The sequence below is a fragment of the Ceratotherium simum genome, chromosome 39 (assembly GCF_057802395.1).
Source record: "Ceratotherium simum simum isolate JZ-2026a chromosome 39, ASM5780239v1, whole genome shotgun sequence".
Lineage (NCBI taxonomy): Eukaryota > Metazoa > Chordata > Mammalia > Perissodactyla > Rhinocerotidae > Ceratotherium > Ceratotherium simum.
The window spans coordinates 7,789,387-7,812,131 of NC_141938.1; the positions used below are offsets into that span (position 1 = coordinate 7,789,387).

The 22,745-nt window shown below is 38.9% G+C and overlaps 2 protein-coding genes across 2 annotated transcripts; both read left to right on the forward strand.

The window, feature by feature from the left end:
• The first annotated feature begins 5,031 nt into the window (after positions 1–5,031).
• LOC101393819 (olfactory receptor 7D4-like) lies at positions 5,032–5,979 on the forward strand. The gene has a single exon (XM_004434184.3). The coding sequence runs from the start codon at positions 5,038–5,040 to the stop codon at positions 5,977–5,979; it is 942 nt and encodes a 313-aa protein (XP_004434241.1). The 5' UTR covers positions 5,032–5,037.
• Positions 5,980–18,112: 12,133 nt separating this feature from the next.
• On the forward strand, positions 18,113–19,036 carry LOC101404304 (olfactory receptor 7D4-like). The gene has a single exon (XM_014790482.2). The coding sequence runs from the start codon at positions 18,116–18,118 to the stop codon at positions 19,034–19,036; it is 921 nt and encodes a 306-aa protein (XP_014645968.1). The 5' UTR covers positions 18,113–18,115.
• Positions 19,037–22,745: the final 3,709 nt, after the last annotated feature.

Sequence of the window (22,745 nt, forward strand, 5' to 3'; positions counted from 1 at the left end):
AGGTTCTGTTTGATGTGCCCATGACACATTTCATTAATAATATCCACTTGGCAGTGGCATGTGTTAGTCTGGTGTTACATCTTAATGACAGTAGTGGGAGAGAGAACTGAGTTCACAGAGAAGGAGGTCAGAAAGATAAGATTATGCTTTGCTGAGCCTTCCTCATGATCCTTCAGTTTAGCTCTCACTTCCTCTGCTAAGTCCTTCCTTACTCCTGACCCTCATGCATCACAAATAAGCTCTCATGGGACACTGTACATGTTGTTGCAGGTCACTATCCAAATGGCTAACAGGGTGGGCTATACTGAATCCTGTGCTGTGTTGCCCATGTCTCCTTTCAGAATTAAGGGCTTATGCTTCCAGGTGCATGGACTGCAGCCATCTGACAGCCCTCAGCCTTCAGCTCTCATTGAGAATTACCTTCAGCTAAAGGAACTTGCCCCAGTCAAGGTCACATGACTCAGATCTCTTACTGTGGGTGCATAACTGACCAACATCCATCTTTAGCCACCACTGTGTTTGCACTGAGGTTGCTCCTGGGTTGCTCTCAGCCACTGACTGAGCATAGCAGAGTACCAGTGCATGTCCATTGCCATGGTCACACAATGACATTTATGATGAGCATCAGTTACCCCTGCTGGGACACTGACTCTTCTTCCTGTCATGAGGGACCTGAAGTGCCAGGTAGCAGAAGTTCAATGGGATTTTGCCATGTCTCTGGAATTGTTATCCCTTTAGGAGTCAAGAGCTCTAAACTTGCAGAGTCTAGAGGTGTGGAGACCTGAAGCACAAACTCCCCAAGTGACCAACTGGGAGTGATGTTAGGTGGGGTCACTTCTACTTCGAACTTTTGATTCCTGGACCCATGAATTCAATGACCTGGAAATACAACTCATAATTTTCATTGATTTGGAGTGTATACTGAATCCTACAAATTATGTAGCCACAATGTCCTGTGTATTCAAATGCCTACACTAAATATGATCATTCTCTTTCAAATTAAATCATGTTCTCGTATCTTCAAGGATTTTTTAAAAATTAATACTGTATACCCCCTTTAGATGATTTTTACCTGTCTTCTCTTTCCCTTATAAATTTTATAGATGATTTATATTTGCCATCTATGTTGCCTCAATACTCACTCTTCAACTCACTCTACCTGAATTATTTCTGCCCCTGCCCCTCTATATAGAGGTAATAAATGGAGCCCTCCCTAACGTCAACAAAAGCTTCCATGTCACCAGCGAATGTCAAGGGATGTATTTCAGTCCTCATTTGGTTAGTCCTTTCAACAAAATTGAAACTATTAACTGCTCTTCTTTTCTTCAGAAAGGACCTCTTTGCTTCCATGACATTCTGGACACCAAGTGTTCCATAAAATCTCCCAAGATTTTTCAGTTGAACAACCTCGCACAAAGTTGGTCCCTGGGTTTAGTTTCTTTAGATATTAAACATTCTTTAGGGAACATTTTGTCACTTTTAAGTCAAACCAAAGAAAGAAGAATTTCTTCTCGGAGAAATACCTTCTTCTTCCCCCACTGTTGTGTACATAGACAGAACATTGGATGAAAATTTTCCATTCTCTTATCTTTGTACCCCAAGGGAGCTGAATTGTTTGGAAAGAGAAAAGTCAACAGAACTATTTAATGAGGAGGTCTGAGAACTCAACTCTTGAGATAATAATCACATGTCCCTGTTGCCCTTTTCCTGTAATTATCTGATTGCTGCTTATGGAAAAATCCAATTGGGCTTCACAGGGCCAGACCTCGGAGAACAGAAAACATCAATGATAACCATCAGACAGGGTCAGTGTGTCCAGTGAGGGCTGTGGAGAAAGAAGGAAAAGAGGAGAGAAAGTGGCTACTGGGCTTTACCTCTAAAGTAATGAGACTGGGACAATCCCATATTTATTTGGTCTACAAAATGAAGTCTGTGTACTTTGAAGATACTTTATTTTCCCCCGAAACCAGTCTTTTCCAGTTCTTGGTCTGTTTTCTTCTCTCTCTTTGGAATCTAGAGCCATTCTCCAATAAGTTATTTTCCAGAAAATCTCCATCTCTTTTCTGCTCTATTCAATAATTGTAGGCTCCTGTTGGATTTCCTGTGTCCAATCATTTATTCACTAATTACTCACTGGAGATCTATTATGCACCAGGTATTGTTTATTTTATTATTCAAGTGATTGGATTTTTCTATTATATTCCCTAACTTTTTGCTGCATATTCAACTTACTGATAGCAATTAATAGTTCTGTATTGATTATTGTTGCTGTTCCACTTTATCATCTACAAATAATATAATTATTTTTCTCATTACATACTCAGGCCAATTACCTTTTCTCATCTTACCAATATCTTTAAATGTTCAGGAGAATACCAAGTGATTGAAGTTGCGATAGACTGTAAAACAACCATTCCATATGGGGTTAAGACATTGTCCTTAGATTCCTCATTTAGTGAGAGGCTCTGTCGGGGCTTCTTTTTTTTTTTTTTTTTTTCCAGAAACATTTATTACAAGTTTATTTAGTTTTAAAGGGTTAAAAATATGTAAATTAAGTATTTATTGAATGCTCATAGGGTGCAGAGAGTAAAATAAAAACAAATATTAAAAATGTAAAGATGTTGCTTAGAGATAGTGTTTCATTTGTTGACTAAAATCCTTTCCCAGTGAAAAAAAAAAAGTAGTTTTACCATAGGTTTGTGCAAAACAATAAACTTAGGTGCAAAGTATTTATGAAAAGATACGTCTTAAACTGGTTTTGACATAGGAGGACATTTCCTGGAGAGGCAAATACAATAATACTGTTGTAGAAAGAGGACATATGATAAATGGAGCTAAAAGAAAATAAAGCTGGGACATATAAAAGACAGGACAATAGTAACATACCATATATATTTTAAAGTCTGTCGGGGCTTCTAACCACAGTAATGACTGTTACATTTTCTCAAATGCTTTTTCTAATGTGACTACGGCTATGATTTCTCTTCATTGACCTATTTTTTGTGATGAATTATGTTAATAAACATCACAGTATTAAATAAGCCATCCATTCCTAGAATAGGTATTACTTATTCATGATGTATTATTCTCTTAAAATAGATATGTATCCATTTGATTTAAGTTAAATATTCAATTTTGTGTCTATATTCAGGAAGTGAGTTTGAAGATTTTTGTGTTATAGTTGATGCTTTGGGTCTCAATATTTATTATACATCTAACACTTGTGTGTGTTGAGCACCTACTATGTGCCAGGCACCATGTAAGTCCCTGGGAAGACAATGGTGAGCAAAAACACCCAGGTCATCTGACCCACAAATAAATATAAAATTACCAATGTGAGAGGCACATCAAGGAACAGTACAGGATACTGGACTTGTGGGCCTCACCCACTCTGTCCTCCTGACCCTCACTCTCCTTTCTCCATCTCACTGGCCTCTCAAATGCCTTCCATTCCCAAGCTCACTGACCAAAAGGGCAACCATGACTTCTGATCCCTCAGCCCAAAATGCTTGCCCTTCTTTTTATTTCCCCTGGTTAACAATAACTCATCACTCCTCTGACAGTTAAAAAATGCATATTTTAAAGAGGCCATTTCTACCAACCTCCCCAGACTAAATTGGTCTTCAGTGATTTTTTCTCCAATTAATTGCAATCTGTAGGCATTAATAACACCGAATTTTTTCTATCATGGAAATATAAACATTTATTTGCATCTTAATTTCCCTTTGATTTTTTTAAGGATGATTTGATTCATACAAATGTTTTACATTTTCATCAAATCTATCATTCTTTTACCATTAGCTGCTCTGATTAATACAACACATCCCCACTTTTGAGCATGTACCTATTAGCACACACTTTTGAACATATCTTGTATGTTATTTTAAAGGTTTTGTGATTTTTTTCCCCTCCTATTATCTTTGTAACTCACATGCTTTTCCATCCTTTTAGGAGAATCCACCTGGCAGGCAGTCTCTGGAAGAGGAAGTCACAGAGATCTTCATTTCTTAGAAGTGCTGCATTGCGGTCAACTGAGGTGAGGTGACAGACTGGTTGTGTTTATAAAAATCAGAATTCCATCCTTTATGACTGCTCCAGTTTAAGGGAAATTTAATAAGTGATAACCATGCAAGACAGATTTATTGTGATGTTAAGAACAGAAGCTGACATTTACCAAGTGTCCACTGTATGTCACAGGAATCACAAGAAAAATTACATGCATCATCTCATGTAATTCACTCCTTAGTCTTAACAATGTAGGGGATATTTACCACACCCATGGTAGAGGTGAGGTATCTGCAGCTAAGAGAGTTAAATAAATTTGTCAAGGTCACACAAATTGTAAGTTGGGGGAGATAAATTCTAATGTAGGAACTCTGACTCAAGATCCCATTTTCTAAATCACATCACTATACTGTACCTTGGGTGAGTTACATATCAAAACTAATTGTCATAAAAGGAACAGATTAACAATGATAGTAACAGCTATCACTTATTGAGATCCTACTGTGCACAAAGCCATTTCTAAACCTCACAAACAATGTAAAAGTAATAACCACATTTTTAGAAATAAAAATATAAGGCACTTGAGTGTTAACTATGACCTCAATAGGAAGTATCAAGTCATAGAATTAAGCTTTTGAGTTGAGGATCTACATCTTACTAACTGTGATAGAGCTATTTGAATGAAGGAAGTATGGAGATTATCAAAGTAAAGCCATTAAATGTCTTCAATTATTTCAGAAGAGTCATATAAAAGAAAAATTGGTTTATGTTCATAGCCTCAAATAGAATTAGAACCAGTGAGAAGGACATAAAAGAGATGTCCACTAAATTTTAAAATGGCTAAAAAATTACATTTAAAATGGAAATTGGCTATCACTTGACTGAGTGAATCACCGTCATTGTAAAGGCTCAACAGAGGTTGAAGTTTGTTCACCTAAAGGTGGAATCAATAGTTGCTGACTAGCTCAGGTGCCAGTTGGATGTGCACTAAACACTGTTTTTGCCTCCTTCTCCAGCAGACACACCAGCTACATGGAAGCAGGAAACCACACAGAAGTATCAGAATTCCTCCTCCTGGGTCTCTCAGAGGATCCTGAACTGCAGCCCCTGTTCTTTGGAGTGTTCCTGTCCATGTACCTGGTCACCGTGCTTGGGAACCTGCTCATTATCCTGGCCATCAGCTCTAACTCCCACCTCCACACCCCCATGTATTTCTTCCTCGCTAACCTGTCCTTTGTAGACATCTGCTTCATCTCCACCACCATCCCGAAGATGCTAGTGAACATCCAGGAACAGAGTAAAGACATCTCCTACATAGGATGTCTCACCCAGGTGTATTTTTTTATAATTTTTTCTGGAATGGACAATTTCCTTCTGACTGTGATGGCCTATGACCGGTTTGTGGCCATCTGCCACCCTCTGCACTACATGGTCATTATGAACCCACGTCTCTGTGGCCTCCTGGTTCTGACGTCTTGGTTCATCATTTTCTGGGTCTCCTTGCTTCATATTCTACTGTTGTGGCAGCTGACTTTCTGTGTAGGCACTGAAATTCCACATTTCTTCTGTGAACTGGCTCAGGTTCTCAAGGTGGCCTGCTCTGACACCCTCATCAATAACATCCTCTTGTATGTGGCCACTGCCCTTCTGGGTGTGTTTCCTCTCACTGGGATCCTCTTTTCTTACTCTCAGATTGTCTCCTCCTTAATGAGGATGTCTTCTGCAGGAGGAAAATATAAAGCATTTTCCACCTGTGGGTCTCACCTCTCTGCAGTCTTCTTGTTCTATGGGACAAGCCTGGGGATCTACCTCAGTTCTACCGAGACTCATTCTTCCCAGAGAAGCTCGATTGCCTCAGTGATGTACACTGTGGTCACCCCGATGCTGAACCCCTTCATCTACACCCTGAGGAACAATGATGTGAAGGGAGCCCTGGGAAGGATCTTCAGCTTAGCAGCCTCTTGTCCACGATGAGCCACTGACCTCAGAACTAAGTGGACATTGTGGGCCCCAAAGGCAAATATTGTGAATTTAGTCTTTTGATTCTTTTTCTTCCATAAAAGACATGCTTGATTTCTTCAATTCCCAAAATGCCCATGACTTCACTTTGTATTAGTGTCTCCTCAACAACCACCTCAGTAATTCCTTTTTGACTGTTCTTGTTTATGCTGTCCATAAAGATTCATGTTTGGTAAGCTTTCATACAGCCAATCTTAAGATTTCTAACTTTATATTTAAAACATTTTTCAATTCAAGTGCTGATGTGGTTTCCCCCCAAATTATCCTGTCAAACATTGATGTTCTTTGTCTCCATTTGGTTGTGTGCTTGTTTTCTCCAGAATAAATCAAATGATAATCATACAGTCATCACAACAAAATGCTTATCAATGAGAACTGTGCTTATTTCTTCACACGTATGACTTTATTTCATCCCCAAAACAAATCTTTAAGATATTTTCCCTCCTTCACCCCACTGTTCAAAGGAGAGATTGAGATTGAGTTGGACTCTAACCTTGCTAGCTGACACTGACTTTGCTATCCTACATTTAATAAGGACAGTGATGTGATTTTCAACTTCAGAGTAGGAATGTATACTTGGAAACTTATTTCTTCAGATGATTCATAGTAATATACCACCTAGCATAACTGAGATGATGCTTTATTCTTTGTGATCCTTCCTTCCTTCCTTCCATCCCTCCTTTTCTTCCTTTCCTCCTTCCTTTGATTCCTTCTTTTATTTGACCTTTATTTCCCATAATTGCAATTTAGAGATACACCCTCTAAGATCCTAAAACATTTAATAATGAATACAATAGAATCAGAGGTGTTTATTTTACATGGTTTAATTTTTTTTCTGAGACTCTCTGGAGGTATCATCAGGAAACATAGTTATACACATGTGGAATGTGTTCAAAATTTTGCTCACCTTTTGAGAGGAATGTTGATAGAATTGATTCTACAGTGAAGGATGGAGTAGTAGATGCTGTCAGAATTCTTCCCACATTCTCTGGGATCCTCTCACCACCTCCATTGCATGGCTGAATGGACAGCACTAGCTGGAACCTACTTTGTCCAATACACAGGGGCAATACGTTATCAGAGAGAGCCCTTGAGGGAGAGGTGTGAAGTATACCTTCTCATTTACTCTTTAATTAGGATACTTCTGAGGTTTGGATTTTTTACCATTTTCCAGAATTTCCCGACAAAATGAAAATTCTGCTTAGAGTGGTAGCTGACTTACTGCAAGATTTATTGGATGTATCTTCTTCCTTGCATTCCTACTCTCTCCCATCCATGTTTCTTTCTTCTTCCAACAAAGGGCTTCTACATGAATCCTTGGTTCAATGTCTACTTCTGTGGGAAACAAAACTAACACAGGTGATAAGACTGTGATGTATCAAGACAATATCATGAAAGGATTTAGGGATTTTGAGAGAAAAAAAGAAACTAATTATTCGGGACATTGTAAGGACTGCAAAATTATCTAAATGCATAATTTTTTGCAGGTGAAAGATGTATTTGACATGGCTTCAATTCACTTTGATTCCATTAAGTTTAATCCAATGTACATTTATTGTCTAATGTGTATAAATTGAGGAGGGGACCAACGAGTTGCAAATGACCCCAATATAGAGGGGTGAGCATAATCATACTGGTGTGTAGTAGATCTTGTGGAAAACAATGGTAAACTTTTCAACTTGCCTTGAGTAGTTCCAGAAAAAACTCTTTAAACATTTATTTTTTAATATTTTTATTAAGGTGTAATTTACATACATGAAATTCACCCATGATAATGTAAATTCAACGATTTTAGTAAATGTATAGAATTACGTGAACAATACCACAATCCAGTTTTAGAATATAACTATCACCTCTAAAAGTACCCTTGTGTCCAGTTGTAGTTAATTGTCACACCCACTTCAGCTCTAGGAAACCACTCATCGCTTTCTCTCTCTATAAATTTGCCTTTTCTAGATATTTTTTATAAATAGATTCATACAGTATATGATCTTTTATATTGATCTTCTTCTACTTACCAATGTTTTAGAGGCTTATCCATGTGGAAATATGTATCAATATTTTGTTCCTTTTAATTACAGAATTTTACTCTATTGTATGTATATACCACATTTTGCTTGTCCAGATACCAGTTGATGGACATCTGGATATTTCCAGTTTGAGATTATTATGAATAATGCTGCTAGGAACGTTGTGTCTCTGTGTTGACATGAATTTTCATTTCTCTTGGGTAGATACCTTGGAATGCAATTACTGGGTTATATGGTAAATTTATGCTTAACTTTTTAAGAAAACTGCCAAACTATTTCCCAAAGTGGCTGCACCATTTTACATTACCACCAGCAATGCATGAAGTTTCCAGTTTTACTACGTCTTTGCCAACACTTTTCATTCAGGAAAAACTTCTAAAAAGAGAATATGCTTGAATGTTGAATAACAAATAATGAGTAGAAATTTAAGTAGAGAGTAGGTTTGGTTGACATTCAAGAGACATTCAAGAGTGAGGAATATCAGGAAGATATATGGAATTATGGCTGAGATATTAGAAATAAGGTTGAGTATGCAGATGGAACACAGACCATTGAGAGTCTAGCTTGACGTATGGAGGATTTTATAAGCAATTGAGAACCAGAGCCATGTTGAAATTGTATATATAAAATGACAACTTTAGGATTGCCCTGAGTGGGAGAAATTGGAGGCAGAGGGAACAGTTAGGAGGCTGTGGAAACAGTCCAGGAGAAAGATGATGGAGATCTGACCTAAGCCAGTGGCAATGAGATGGGTAGATTTTGTATGATATATTAGTTTCCTATTTCCACTGTAAAAAATTACCATAACTCCAGTGGCTAAAAATGACACAAATTTATTACCTTACAATTCTGGAGGTCAGAAGTCTAAAATGTATAAGAAGGGCTGATTTCCTTCTGGAGGCTGTAGAGGAGAATTTGCTTCCTTACCTTTTCCAAATTATAGAGCCCCGCTGCACCATTGGCTCATGGCCCCTTCCTCCATCTTCAAAGTCAAAGTATAGAGAGCATCTTCCTCTCTATATATACCTACTTTTCTTCTTCTAAGGACACTTGTGATTACATTAAGATGACCCAGATAATTCTGGAAAATTTTTCCACCTCACTATCCTTAACTTAATCACATCTGCAAAGTGCTTTTTTCCATCTATCATAACATAGTCACAGATTCTGGAGATTAGCACACGGACATCTTTGGGAGTCTATTATTCAGCCTACCATGAGAGATGTGTGTGAGTGAGAATTTGCCAACAATTGATCAGTAAGGTCTTGAACTGAGAAGACTGAGGGTCTGTCATGCCATTCCTTGTTGATTTTCATTGGGCTTGATCTTCACATGGTCCTGGGTCATGTAAAGATAAGGCTATACCAGACAGGTCTGCTTTGTTGGCAAGAGATAGAAGAGAATGTCCTGATTCATCTGATCATAGCTGAGCAGACGCTCGGCTGGACACCGGAAACAGGGGCTCAAACACTAGGAAAATTTCAAATCAGATTATCAGCTTTATTTTCTCAGACTGGCTACCCCCACATGGAAACAGACACAGGAGCCAGCAGCTCTCACAACTCATAACCTGGTAGCTTCACTTCAAAAGAGGAACTTGTTTTATTTCAGCGCGTAAAAAAAAATCTCCGAAAAGTATTCTTATTGACACAATCATGTCCTCTTTCCACCTGGGACCAATCAACTGTGGTCAGAAGACATTGTCACTGTCAGCCCCTTCAGAACCACATTTGTTTATTCAATTTACCAAATGTATTTTTACTAAGTATTTACTATGCATCAGTTATTATTTTAGGCTCAACTCTGGAGGATAAAGAGGATCAGGAGTGTGGGAAGGCAGGTCGTCATGTAATAAAGTGGAGTCTAAGTAAACTCATTGAGAAAGTTGCATTTGCGAAGGCAGAAAATGACTTAGGTGAGACTATCTGGGGAAAGAGTGCCCCAGGCAGAGAATAAGGTTAATACAAAGACTCTGAGGTGAGAGGTGGCCTGGGGAGAATGTGGCTGGAGCACAGAGTGAGAGGAAGCACAGTAGAAGAGGAGGACAGGTATCAGGAGCTGATCTTGTGAAGCTTTCCCTGCCACTGAAGGACTTTGCTTTCATTCACTCTGAGTGATGTGGGGAGTCATTGTAGGGTTTTGAGCAGCCACATGACATGATAAGAATTTTAAAAGATCATTCTGGCTTCTGTGTTGAGAATGGATTGTAGGGTGTGAGGAAGCCTGCTTGGAGCTGACTGTAGCAAGCCAGGTGAGATATAGGTAGCTAGGACCATTACTGGTGGGAACAGTAGTGTAAAGGTTGAGAAGTGGTCAGTTTGGCTATATTTTGAAGGTAGACCAAAGAGGATTTGTTGTCAGCCAGGATATGGCTGTGACAGAAAGTGAGGAAACAAGCATGACTCCAGGGTTTGCAGCCTGAACAACTGAAAGAATGGAATTGCATCCATTGAGATAGGTAGGGCTGTGGCTGGAGCAAATTTGGGAATGTCAACCAATTATGAGGTAGATTCTGATAGATTTTAAGCAAAAATAAGTTTATTTGGGGTTTGTAGGACCGCAGCCCAGGAACACAGATTCAAGTAACACTGGAATAGTTTTCAGGCCACTGAAGGGAGAGGGAAGGTTTTATAGCTATAGCTAACAAAGGCAAAGAAAAAAAAGGGGAAAGAATGTTTTTTGACAAATTACAGGCACAAAGTAGTCATGGGGTGAGAGTAGATTGATGCAATCTATTTCTGCATGGATTACATCATGTTCTCATGTTCGCCACCCAAATACTAATTACAATCCATCACCACACACATGTCTAATTATCCCTTTCACACTCCTCACTCCCCCCTTCCCCTCTGATAACCACCAATCCAATCTCTGTCTCTGTTTGTTATTGTTTGTTGTTGTTATTATCTACTACTTAATGAGTGAGATCACACGGTATTTGACCTTCTCCCTCTGACTTATTTCACTTTACATAATACCCTCAATGTCCATCCATGTTGTCACAAATGGCTGGATTTCATCGTTTCTGCATAGTAAGATTTTTAACAGAACCCTGTGGTCTACCCACTAGATGCCAGCACTGAGTTGTGATAACCAGAAATGTCTCCAGACATTGCCAGTTGTCCTATAGGGGGCAAAATCTGCCTGACTGAGAACCACTGAAGTAGAACAATTCCATGGGTGCCAGAGTTCATGGAGTTAGCCTTCATAGTATGGAAACAACAAGAAAAGCAACATTTTAGTAAGGATAAAACATCAGTTTAATCTTGGAAATGTTGAGGTGAGGGGCGAACAGAACACCCCATTGTTGCTATTACATCAGAGATCAAATGTATTGGTCTGGTGATCATCAGTCTGCACAGGTGGTAGTATAAATCAAGTGATTGTACAGAAAGAGTGAGAAGTTCTTGTTGAGAGGTAAGACTTAGAAAGACAAGCTAATGCTGGGCTGAATCCTACCCACGGTCCTTCAGTTCTCAGTTATAGGGTCCCATTGGATATATGCTCTTACTGGATGCCATACTATCCATCACAACATTAGCCACCATTGTAATTAAATAATTATTTATATAATTATTTTATTAATGACTGCCTCTTAAAAACCTCCATCTGAGCTTTAAGTCCCATCCCTTCCTAACTTTTGGGGCAACTTATGCTATCCCTTATCCTTTCTTTATCCTGTTTATTCCAATGCCTGCATGCAATGCTATAATTTCCAATGTCATGAGACTGTTTCACATTCTCATTTCTTTCAATGAAAATGAAACTCACATATAGACTCATACTCCCCTCTGAGGATTGCTCCAAACTTCCAGACAATTTGGTCTGTATTTGCAACTTCTTTTCCATTCTGCTGACTCTCTCTTCAACTAACTCATCTGGTGTCTTTCTACCTGCATCACAAATTGTTCTCACAAATTGTCTGCAGTAACCTCACGTGTCCAATAAATTCTTAAGGGATACTTCCACTCTTCAAAATGCTTGATTTTTCTGTAGAAACCTCACTAATTGCTGCATTCTCCTTCTTGAAATAAGGACCTTTTTCATGCATTTCAATTTTGTGACAATGGGATTCTGAGGGTCAAGTTTATTGTGCTCCTTGTAACATTAACACCTCCCTCAAGGAGAAGCCCCTAACTCTGAAATTTAATCCTGTGTAAAGGAGGAAAGAATTCGGGCAGCATCTTAAGGAGCCCTAGGAGACTTCTTTGAAGGAAGATAAAAAACTTTTTTAATCTCCAGGAGAAAGATCTTGTTGACTGTAAATGTTTGAATGTACCAGATAAAGAAGGAATAATTGGAAGTAAAAAAATTCCTCTCTCTCCACAACTATCTTCAGGGAAATGGAAGTGGCAGAAACTTCTGTTTCTATTTCTACCCCAAGGGGGCTTGATTGTTTAAAGAGTAGAATGAAAACATAACCTATCCCAAGGGAGCTTGATTGTTTAAAGAGTAGAATAAAAATAGAACAACTTATTTAATGAGATGCTGTGAGAATTCAGCCCCTGAGGTCCTGGAAACTTTAAATAAGGGTCCAGTGTCCCCAAGGCAAACCATCTTAGACTTCCCAGAGATATGGCTTATGAATTTCCTGCCTGGAGCAGCTCTCTGTACTTTCTGGGGAAAAGTCATAGTAGGAGAAAGAGCCAGGGTCATCAGTGGTTTCCATGATGCAATCTGAAATAGCCAATGTATCCTAGTAAAGGCTGGGTATGGGGTGGAGGAGGAAAGATGTAAACAGTGGAGGGAGACTTTTATTAGACCAGAGTACAAAGGACACAAACAAGTGTCTCTCAAACTTTCTCCAGACCAGCAGATCAGCAACACCTGGGAGCTTGTTAATACTCAAATTCTTGTCCTTCATCCAAGATCTAATGAATCAGAAATTCCAGGGTCAGGCGCAGACATTTGTGTTTAATAAGCCATCCAGAAGGATCTTACACATGGCTAAAATTTGAAAGCAACTATCCTAGTGGTCTTGTTGAAATGGATGATGAAGGATCCACATGAGGCTGCATCTTCAGAGATATGATGGCCTTTCACATCTAAAATGTTATCTACTAATAACCATACATTTGTGTTTGACTTTACAAAGCTCATGCCCACTTTCTTTTCTCATCATCTGCATTTGTTTGAATTATCAGAATAATATTAAATCTTAAGGTTCATAGCAGCAATTCTTTCATGTTCATTGTTGTTTTCTAACATTCACATGTTGAAAGGAATGTTACCTCTCATTGAAAAATGTACTTTTTTTTTCATCTGAAAGATAATATCCTTATTTTCCTACTTTGAGAGCCTGCATTCCCCACCCTCCCCTCCCCTACACACACATACATGCAGCCCAACAGTTGCAGCAATGGCTGCTAAAAATGATCAAATACATTTTGACCCGTATTGAACTGGACAGCTTTTGTTTTGATATATTTATGCAACAAATTAATGTAAATAGTTTTCCTAAAGTTTAAGCATATTTAGATTCCTGGGATAAGCATTATTGACCCAAGTTGTACTGTTTGTTAACATACTGGTCAAGACAGCCTTAAAAACAAACAAATGAAAAAAACAGACTCATAGATTCAGAGAACAGATTGGTAGTTGTCAGAGGTGGTGAGGAATGGCTAAAGGTGATAAAAAGATAAAAACTTCCAGTTATAAAATAAATAAGTCCTGAGAATGTAATGTACAGCATATGACTATATTTAATAATAAGGCAATGCATGTTTGAAAGTTGCTAAAAGAGTAGATCTTAAAAGTTCTCATCACAAGAAAAAAAAATTTCCAACTACTTGTTGTGATGAACAGATGGATAGGATGGACCTGAACAGTGGATTATGGTGATCATTTCCAAACATATACAAATGTAGAATCATGTTGTACGCCTGAAAATACTATAATGTCATATGTCAAGTAGATCTTACTTTTAAAAAAATGTGATGCAAATGTCCCAAGCAATGGACTCTAGTGAATGCTGTGCCGCATTGCCCGGATCCCCCTTCTGGATTAAGGGCTTATTCTTCCAGGTGCACGGGGTGTAGCCATCTGACAGCTCTCAGCCCTCAGCCCTCTTTGAGAATTGCCTTCATCTAAAGGAGTTGTCTCGCCCAGTGTCACACAACTTAGAGCTCATTGTGGAAGCGTAACAGACCACTATCATCTGCATTCACCACAGTTTTTGCACTGAGGGACTGGTTCTACTTCCAATCCTTGGTTTATGGACCCGTGTATTCTCTAAATTGGAGATATAGCACATTATGATTATCATTGATTTAGAGCGTATGCTGCATCCTATGAATTATGTAGTCATCCCTTGTTGTGATTTCAAATGCCTACATGAAATATGATCATTCCATTTAAAATTAAATATATTCCCGTATCTTCTATTAAAAAAAATTAACTCTCATGCTTGAAACTCCCTTCAGGCTATTTTACACCTGTTCTCCCCTACTCTGGCAGACTTTATATATAACTTATATTTTTCACCCATGTTGCCTCAATACTTACTCTTCAACCCATTCTACATGGATTATTTCTGCCCCTGCCCCTCTATTTAGATGTAATAAATGGAGCCCTCCCAATATCAGCAAAAACTTCCATGTCACCAGCAAACGTCAAGGGATTATTTCAGTCCTCATTTGGGTAATCCTTTCAACAAAACTAAAAGTACTCATCAGTATGTTTTTCTTCAGAAAGATCTCTTTGCTTCTATGACATTGCGGACACCAAATGACCCATAAAATCTCCCAAGATACTTCAAGACAAGAGTATCGCAGAAAGTTGATTCTTGGGCTTGGATCCTGTAGAAATTAAACTTTCCTTAAGGGACACCTTGTAACTTTTAACATAAGTCAAAGAAAGAACAGTTTCTCCTTTAAGGAAATAAATTCATTTCCCCCCTTAGCTGCTTGCACAGACACAACATTGCCTGGAAATTTTCCATTCTCTTAGGTTTGTACCCTCAGGGATCTGAATTGTTTGGAGAGAAGAAAGTCAATAGAACAATGTATTTAATGAGAAGCTCTGAGTATTCAACCCTTGAGACTCTGGAAACATTAAACACATTTCTGTGGCCCCTTACCTATAATTCTCAGATTCTAGCCAAATGCAACCCCATTGGGCTTCCCAGGGACAGACCTCAGAGAACAGAAAGCTTCAGTGATAACCATCAGAGAAGGTCAGTGTGTCCAGTGAGGGCTGGTGGAGTTGGAAGGGAAAGAGGAGAGAAAGTGGGTACAGGCCTTTACCGCTAGAGTAATGAGACAGGGACAGTCCCACATTTATTTAGTTTACAATGATGAAGTATCTGTACTTTGAAGGTGCTTTGGTTTCCACTGAACTCAGTCTTTTCCAGCTCTTGTTCTGTTTCCCTCTCTCTTTTTGGACTCTAGAGCCTTTCTGCAATGAGAGATATTTTCTGGAGAGTCTCCAACTCTTCTCTACTCTTTCCCAGAATTGTAGGCTCCTGTTGGATTTTCTGTTTCCAATCACTAACTACTCACTGGAGATCTATTATGCATGAGGTATTGTCTATTTTATTCCTTATGTGGTTGGGTTTTTCTATTATATTCCCTATCTAGTTATCCAGCAGATTTGAATTACTGATAGCACTTAATAGTTCTGTATTGATTGTGGCTGTTGATTCACTTTAGTGTCCACAATATCATCTACAAATAATATAGTTAGTTCTGATGTTCAGTACTCAGGCCTATTTCCTTTTCTCATCTTACCAGTCTCTTTAAATGTTCAGGAGAACATCGAGTGATTGAACTTGGATTGGAATGCCTTGGTATGTTCATGAATTTATCACAAATATTTTGGTGTTTTAATTTAGAATACCCTGTTGGCTGCAGATATAAAATAACCATTGTTTATTGGGTTTAGAAATTGTCCTTGGTTTCCCCATTTGGTGAGAGGCTCTGTCCGGGCTGCTAACCACAGTGACGACTGTTACATTTTCTTGAATGCATTTTTCATTGTGATTATGGTTATGATTGCTCCTTATTGACCTATTTTTGTGATGAAATATGTTAGCAAACATCCTAGTATTAAACCAGCTTCCGATTCCTACGTTAGGCATTACTTATTCATGATGTATTGTTCTCTTAAAATAGATATGAATCCATTTGATTTAACTTCATTACTCTATTTTGTGTCTAGATGCAGGCATATGTGATCTTGAAGATTTCTCTTTTTGTTTTAGTTGATGCTCTGGGTCTCAATCTTTATTATACATCTAACATTTTCATATGTTGAGCATCTACCTAGTATGTGCTAGGCACCTTGTAATTCCTGAAAAGACAGTGGTGAGCAGAAACAGTCACATCCTCTGACCCACAAATAAACATAAGATTAGTAATGTGAGAAGCACGTCAGTGAACAGTACAGGATGCTGGACTTGTGAGTCTCACCCACTCTGTCCTCCTGACCCTCACTCTCTGTTCTCCATCTCACTAGCCTCTGAAATCTCTTCCATTCCCAAGCTCACTGACCCACAGGGCAACCATGAATTCTCTTCTCTCAACCCAAAATCCCTTTCTTTCCTTATTTCCTCTGGTTTACAATTACCATCCTTCCTCACACAATTCAAATATCCATATTTCAGAGAAGACTTTTCCACTGACCTCCCCAGAATAAATTGGTCCTTAGTGATTTCTTCTCTCTTTAATTAGGATTCTCTAGGCATTAATAACGTGGACATTTATTTTATCATGGAGAATGTTATGTTATAATCAAATCTTAAATTTGCCTTTCAATTTTTAAGATGATTCAATTTATAGAAGCTTTGAATACTTTTATCAAATATATCAATCATATTTTTGCAATGAACTCCAATAGTTGTTAATACAATACATCCCCACTTCTGAGCACGTACACATGAGCACAAACACTTTGTATTTTATTCTAATGGTTTTGTAATTTTGTTCCCTCCTGTTACCTATGCAGTCCACATGCTTTTTCCCCTTCTTGAAAGGATCCACTTGGTAAGCAGTATCTGAACGAGGGGGCCATAGGGATCTTCGTTAATTAGAAGTGCTGCATGGCGGTCAAAAGAGGTAACAGAGCTGTTTTGTTTATAATGAAGATAATTCCATCTTTGATGGCTACCTTAGTTTAAGGGGAATGTTAATAATGATAGCCGTGCAAAACAGAATTATTGTGACCTTAAGTACAGAAGCTCACATTTATCAAGTGCCCACTATATGTCACAAGAATAACACTATAATAATTACATGCATCATCTAATTTATTTCACTCATCAGTCTTATATCATAGGGAATATTTACCACTCCCATTGTAGAGGTGAGGTATCTGCAGCTAAGATAGACTAAATAACCTTCTCAAGGTCACACAGATGGTATGTTGATGGATCAAAATTCTATTCTAGGAAGTCTGACTCAACATCCCATTTTCTAAATCACAGCTCTATACTGTACCTTGGGAGAGTTATATATCAAAAATAGTTGTCATAAAAGGTACAGACTAATAATGATGATAATAGCCATCATTTATTGAGATTCTACTGTGCACAAAGGCATTTCTAAACCACACAAAGAATATAATAGCAGTAACCACATTTTTAGAAATAGAAAAATATAAGGCACATGAGAGTTAACTGTGACATCAATAGGAAGCATCAGGTCACAGAATTGAAGTTGTTTGGGTTGAAAACCCATGTCTTAATCACTATTATAGGGTTATTAGAATGAAAGAAGTATGGAGATTATCAAAGAAAACATCTTAACTGTCTTCAATTATTTTGAAAGCGTGGTATCAAAGAAGAATTTGGTTTATGTCCATAGATTCAAATAGAAGAATTAGAACCAATGAGTAGGAGATGAAATGAGAGATATTTCTGTTAAATTAAGGAAAGTTTGAATGATCACACGTATTTGAGATGGAAATGGGTTATCATTCGACTGAACGAATCACTGTCATTGGAAAGACTCAGCAGAGTGTGAAGTTTGTCTACCTGAAGGTGGAATCAGGAGGTGTTGACTAGCTGAGGGGCCAGTTGAATGTTCATGGAACACTGCATTTGCCTCCTTCCCTGACCAGCTACATGGAGGCAGGAAACCACACAGAAGTATCAGAATTCCTTCTCCTGGGTCTCTCAGAGGATCCTGAACTGCAGCCCCTGCTCTTTGGAGTGTTCCTGTCCATGTACCTGGTCACCGTGCTTGGGAACCTGCTCATCATTCTGGCCATCAGCTCTGACTCCCACCTCCACACCCCTATGTACTTCTTCCTCTCCAACCTGTCCTTTGTAGACATCTGCTTCATTTCTACCACCACCCCAAAGATGCTAGTGAACATCCAGGAACAGAGCACAGACATCTCCTATGTAGGATGCCTCACTCAGGTGTGTTTTTTCACAATTTTTGCTGGAATGGATAATTGCCTCCTGACTGTGATGGCCTATGACCGGTTTGTGGCAATCTGCCACCCCCTGCACTACGTGGTAATCATGAACCCACGCCTTTGTGGCCTCCTGGTTCTGACATCTTGGTTCATCATTTTATCTGTCTCCTTGACTGATATTCTACTGATGATGCGGCTGACCTTCTGTTTAGGCACTGAAATTCCACATTTCTTCTGTGAACTGGTTCAGGTTCTCAAGGTGGCCTGCTCTGACACCCTCATCAATAACATTTTCTTATATGTGGCCACTGCACTGCTGTGTGTGTTTCCTCTCACCGGGATCATCTTCTCTTACTCACAGATTGTCTCCTCCATAATGAGGATGTCCTCTACAGGAGGAAAATACAAAGCATTTTCCACCTGTGGGTCTCACCTCTCTGCAGTTACCTTGTTTTATGGGACAGGCCTGGGGGTCTACTTTAGTTCTGCTGTGACCCATTCTTCCCAGAGAAGCTCGATTGCTTCAGTGATGTACACTGTGGTCACCCCCATGCTGAACCCCTTCATCTACAGCCTGAGGAACAAGGATGTGAAGGGGGCCCTGGAAAGGCTCCTCACCTGAGTAGCCTCTTGTTCATGATGGGTCTCTGGCCTCAGAACTGAGTGGATACTGTGGGCTCCAAAGGCAAATGTTGCAAATTTAAATCTCTTTTTACTTTTCCTCCCCTGAAAGACATTCTTGAATTTTTAAATTCCCAAAAAATTCACATTCGTTTTTGTGTTAATTTCTCAACAACTCCCTCAGTAATTCTTTTTTGATTTTTCTTGTCTATGTGCTGTCCATAAAGTTTCCTTTAGCCATTCCTTTGGTTTCTGACTTAAGATTCAAAGCACTTATCATTTCAATTGCTGATGTGGTTTCTCCAAAATTACACTCTAAAACGTTGGTGTTTTTCACTTTCACTTGGTTGTGTGCTTGTTTTCTCTACAAGAAATGGAATGAAAATCATACAGTCATCACAACAAAGTGCATACCACATAGGATTGTGCTTGTTTCTTTGCATTTATGATTTTATTTCATCTTGAAAACATTTCTTTGTGATATTTCTCTCATTCATTCCACTTTTCAGAAGAAACTGAGATTGAATTGTACTCTAACCTGGCTAGCTGACACTGACTTTGCTATCTTTTTTTTTTTTTTGGTGAGGAAGATTGGCCCTGAGCTAACATTTGTTGCCAATCTTCCTCTTTTTGCTTGAAGAAGATTGTCGCTGAGCTAACATCTGTGGCAATTCTCCTATATTTTGTACGTGGGACACTGCCACAGCATGGCTTGACAAGCGGTGCATAGGTCCGCACCCAGGATCTGGACCTGCAAACCCCGGGGCTGCCAAAGTGGAGCACGTGAACTTAACCACTACACCACTGGGCTGGCCCCGCTATCCTACTTTTCATGAGAACAGTGATGTGATTTTCAACTTCAAACTAGAAATGGAGATTTGAAAGCTGGACTGTTCAAATGGTTCATAGTAATAACCCACCTAGAATAACTCTGAGACATTGCATCATTCTTTGTGATCTTTCTTTCCATTCTTTTTCCTTCATTCTTTCCTTCCTTCTTCCCATCCATCCAACCATCCATCCATCCTTCTTTTCTTTCCTTCTTTTATTTCACCTTTATTTACCATCATTGCAATTTAAAGATATACTTTCTAAGATCCTAAAACACGCATAATGAAGACAATAGAATCAGAGTTGTTTTTCACCTGATGAAATTTTAATTTTGGGGGGGTACTTTCTGGAGGTGCCATCAGAAGTGGTAGTTACACATGTGTAGAATGTGTTTAGAACTTAGCTGAATTTTCGAGAAGAATGTTGATAGAATTAATTCTGCAGTGAAGGACGGAGTAGTAGGTGCTGTTCATCATTCCTCCCACATTTCCTGGGATCATCTCACCATCTCCATTCCATGACGGCCAATGGCCAGCACCAGCTGGAACCTATGTTAATCAATACATGGTAGCAGAAGTGACAGGGAATTATGCACCATTGGAGACAGCCCTTAAGAGAGAGGTTTGGGGTATGCCATGTATTTTATCCTTTAACTAGGATAATTCTGAGGTTTGGATTTTGTACCATTTTCCAGAATTTCCCCACAGAATGAAAATTCTGCTCAATAACAGTCATAGCTGACTTAATGCAAGCTATTTATTTGATGTATTTTCTTCCCTTTGTCCACTTCTCCTCTCTCCCATCCAGGTTCCTTGCTCCTTCCAATAAAATGCACATGAATCCTTGTATCAGCGTCTGCTTCTGTGGGAACCTAAACTAACACAGGTAACAAAGACTGTAATGTATCAAGACAATATCATGAAAAGATTTAGAGACTTTCAGAGAAAAAAAATAAACTAAATATTGGAGACATAGTAAGGACTGCAAAATTACTCAAAAATCCTAATTTCTTAGAGACAAAAGACATGTTTGATGTGGCTTCAATTCACTTTGATTCCATTAAGTTTAATCCAATGTACATTTATTGTCTACTGTGCACAAACTGAGGAGGAAACCAGAGAGATAAAATGATTTCAATACAGAGTGGTGAGCATAATAATATTGGTGTGTAGTAGGTCCTGTGAAAAATAAAGGTAAAATATTTCACTTCACCTTGAATAATTCAAGAAAAAATTCTTTAGACATTTATTTTTAACATTTTTTTAAAATAGACAAACACTTTTATTTTGTATTCCACATGAAAGCGAAGAGTCCGGGGGCAAATGGCAAGTACTCATTTTTTCTTCAGCTCTGGATCCACATCTACAGTCTATTCTTTTTTTTTTTTTTTTGTGAGGAAGACCAGCCCTGAGCTAACATTTATTGCCAATCCTCCTCCCTTTTTCCCCCAAAGCCCCAGCAGATAGTTGTATGTCATAGTTGCACATCCCTCTACTTGCTGTATGTGGGACGCCACCTCAACATGGCCTGACAAGCGGTGCGTCAGTGCACGTCCGGGATTCGAACCCGGGCCGCCAGTGGCAGAGTGCACGCACTCAATGACTAAGCCACAGGGCCAGCCCTCTATAGTCTATTTTAAGGCTATCCTTACAGTGGTACAAGGGGAAGGATGAGAGGAGGGGAGAGAATCCTTCCAAAGTAGGAAAAGCTGTAGATTCTCAAAAGATTTAGAGATCTACCAATATAACTCTTCCTTTAAAAAACCCGATTCCCGGAGAAGGATATCCAAATGAAGTTACCCTACTTTAATGAGAACTTACAGCCCTGAATTGCTGCTCTCCATTTTGACCCTCAAAAGTGGAGTCAATTACACAATTACACTGCTTCTCAAATTTAATTTGAATACAGATCACCTAGGGATCTTGTTAAACTATAGATTCTACTTCAGTAGGTCTGGCATGAGGCTCCTAGGTGAAGCTAATCCTGCTGGTCCTGTTGATCCAGGGACCATACTTTGAAGAGCAAGAAACTAGAAGGAGATTGACTATCCTTCAACACTCATTTTCAAACTCTGGTGTTCATCAGAATCTCCTATGGGGTCTTGTTAAATTCAACTACTTGCAATTCTGCGGTGAGCTGAGCATCTACAATAAATATCCACAAGAGATTCTGATATACACCAAAGATTAAAAGCAGCAGACCTAACATACAAAGGCGGGGAGAAGGGGGAAAGAGTACCATTTACAGCACAGACACCGTAAATTTGTTTATATTTATGACATTTTTCACCATGTGGCAGCAAAGCATCTTGAGGAAGGGGTGCCTTTTTCTTACAAGCATGGAGACATTTTATAGGATAGGCACTGTGATGCCACTCCAGTAGTTACCTGCTACAGACAAGCTACCCTGTCCATGGGCTGTGAACTCCAAAGAGGAAAGGAGAATGAAGATAATAATCACAGCCATGGCTACCTGTCAGCTCATGAGGAAGTAAACACAGCTGGCACAGTGTCTTCCTTCTCTGTCTCCAACTCAATGGGGCACCAAAAGTCCATTCCTCATCACTATTGGCTTATCACTGAGCTAAAGAAATCTAAGTAGTGAGTTATCAACTGTCCTGGGGTAAGAAGTACAAAAGGTTGTTATCCTCAACAGTTTTTCCCTGAACCTGGAACCAGCTTCCTAGTTTGCTGGAAGTCTTCTTTGTTGCCCTAAATTTAACCCAATCCCTACCTTTTCCCCCAAACAGCCAGATGCATATTTTCTTTTAGCCGTTTGATAATTAGACTTTAGGGATGTTACCCAAGAATACAGTCTCATGCTTCATTTCTCTCTCTAGTGCTGAAGTCACCAAAGTATAGCAGGAATTCATGCACTAT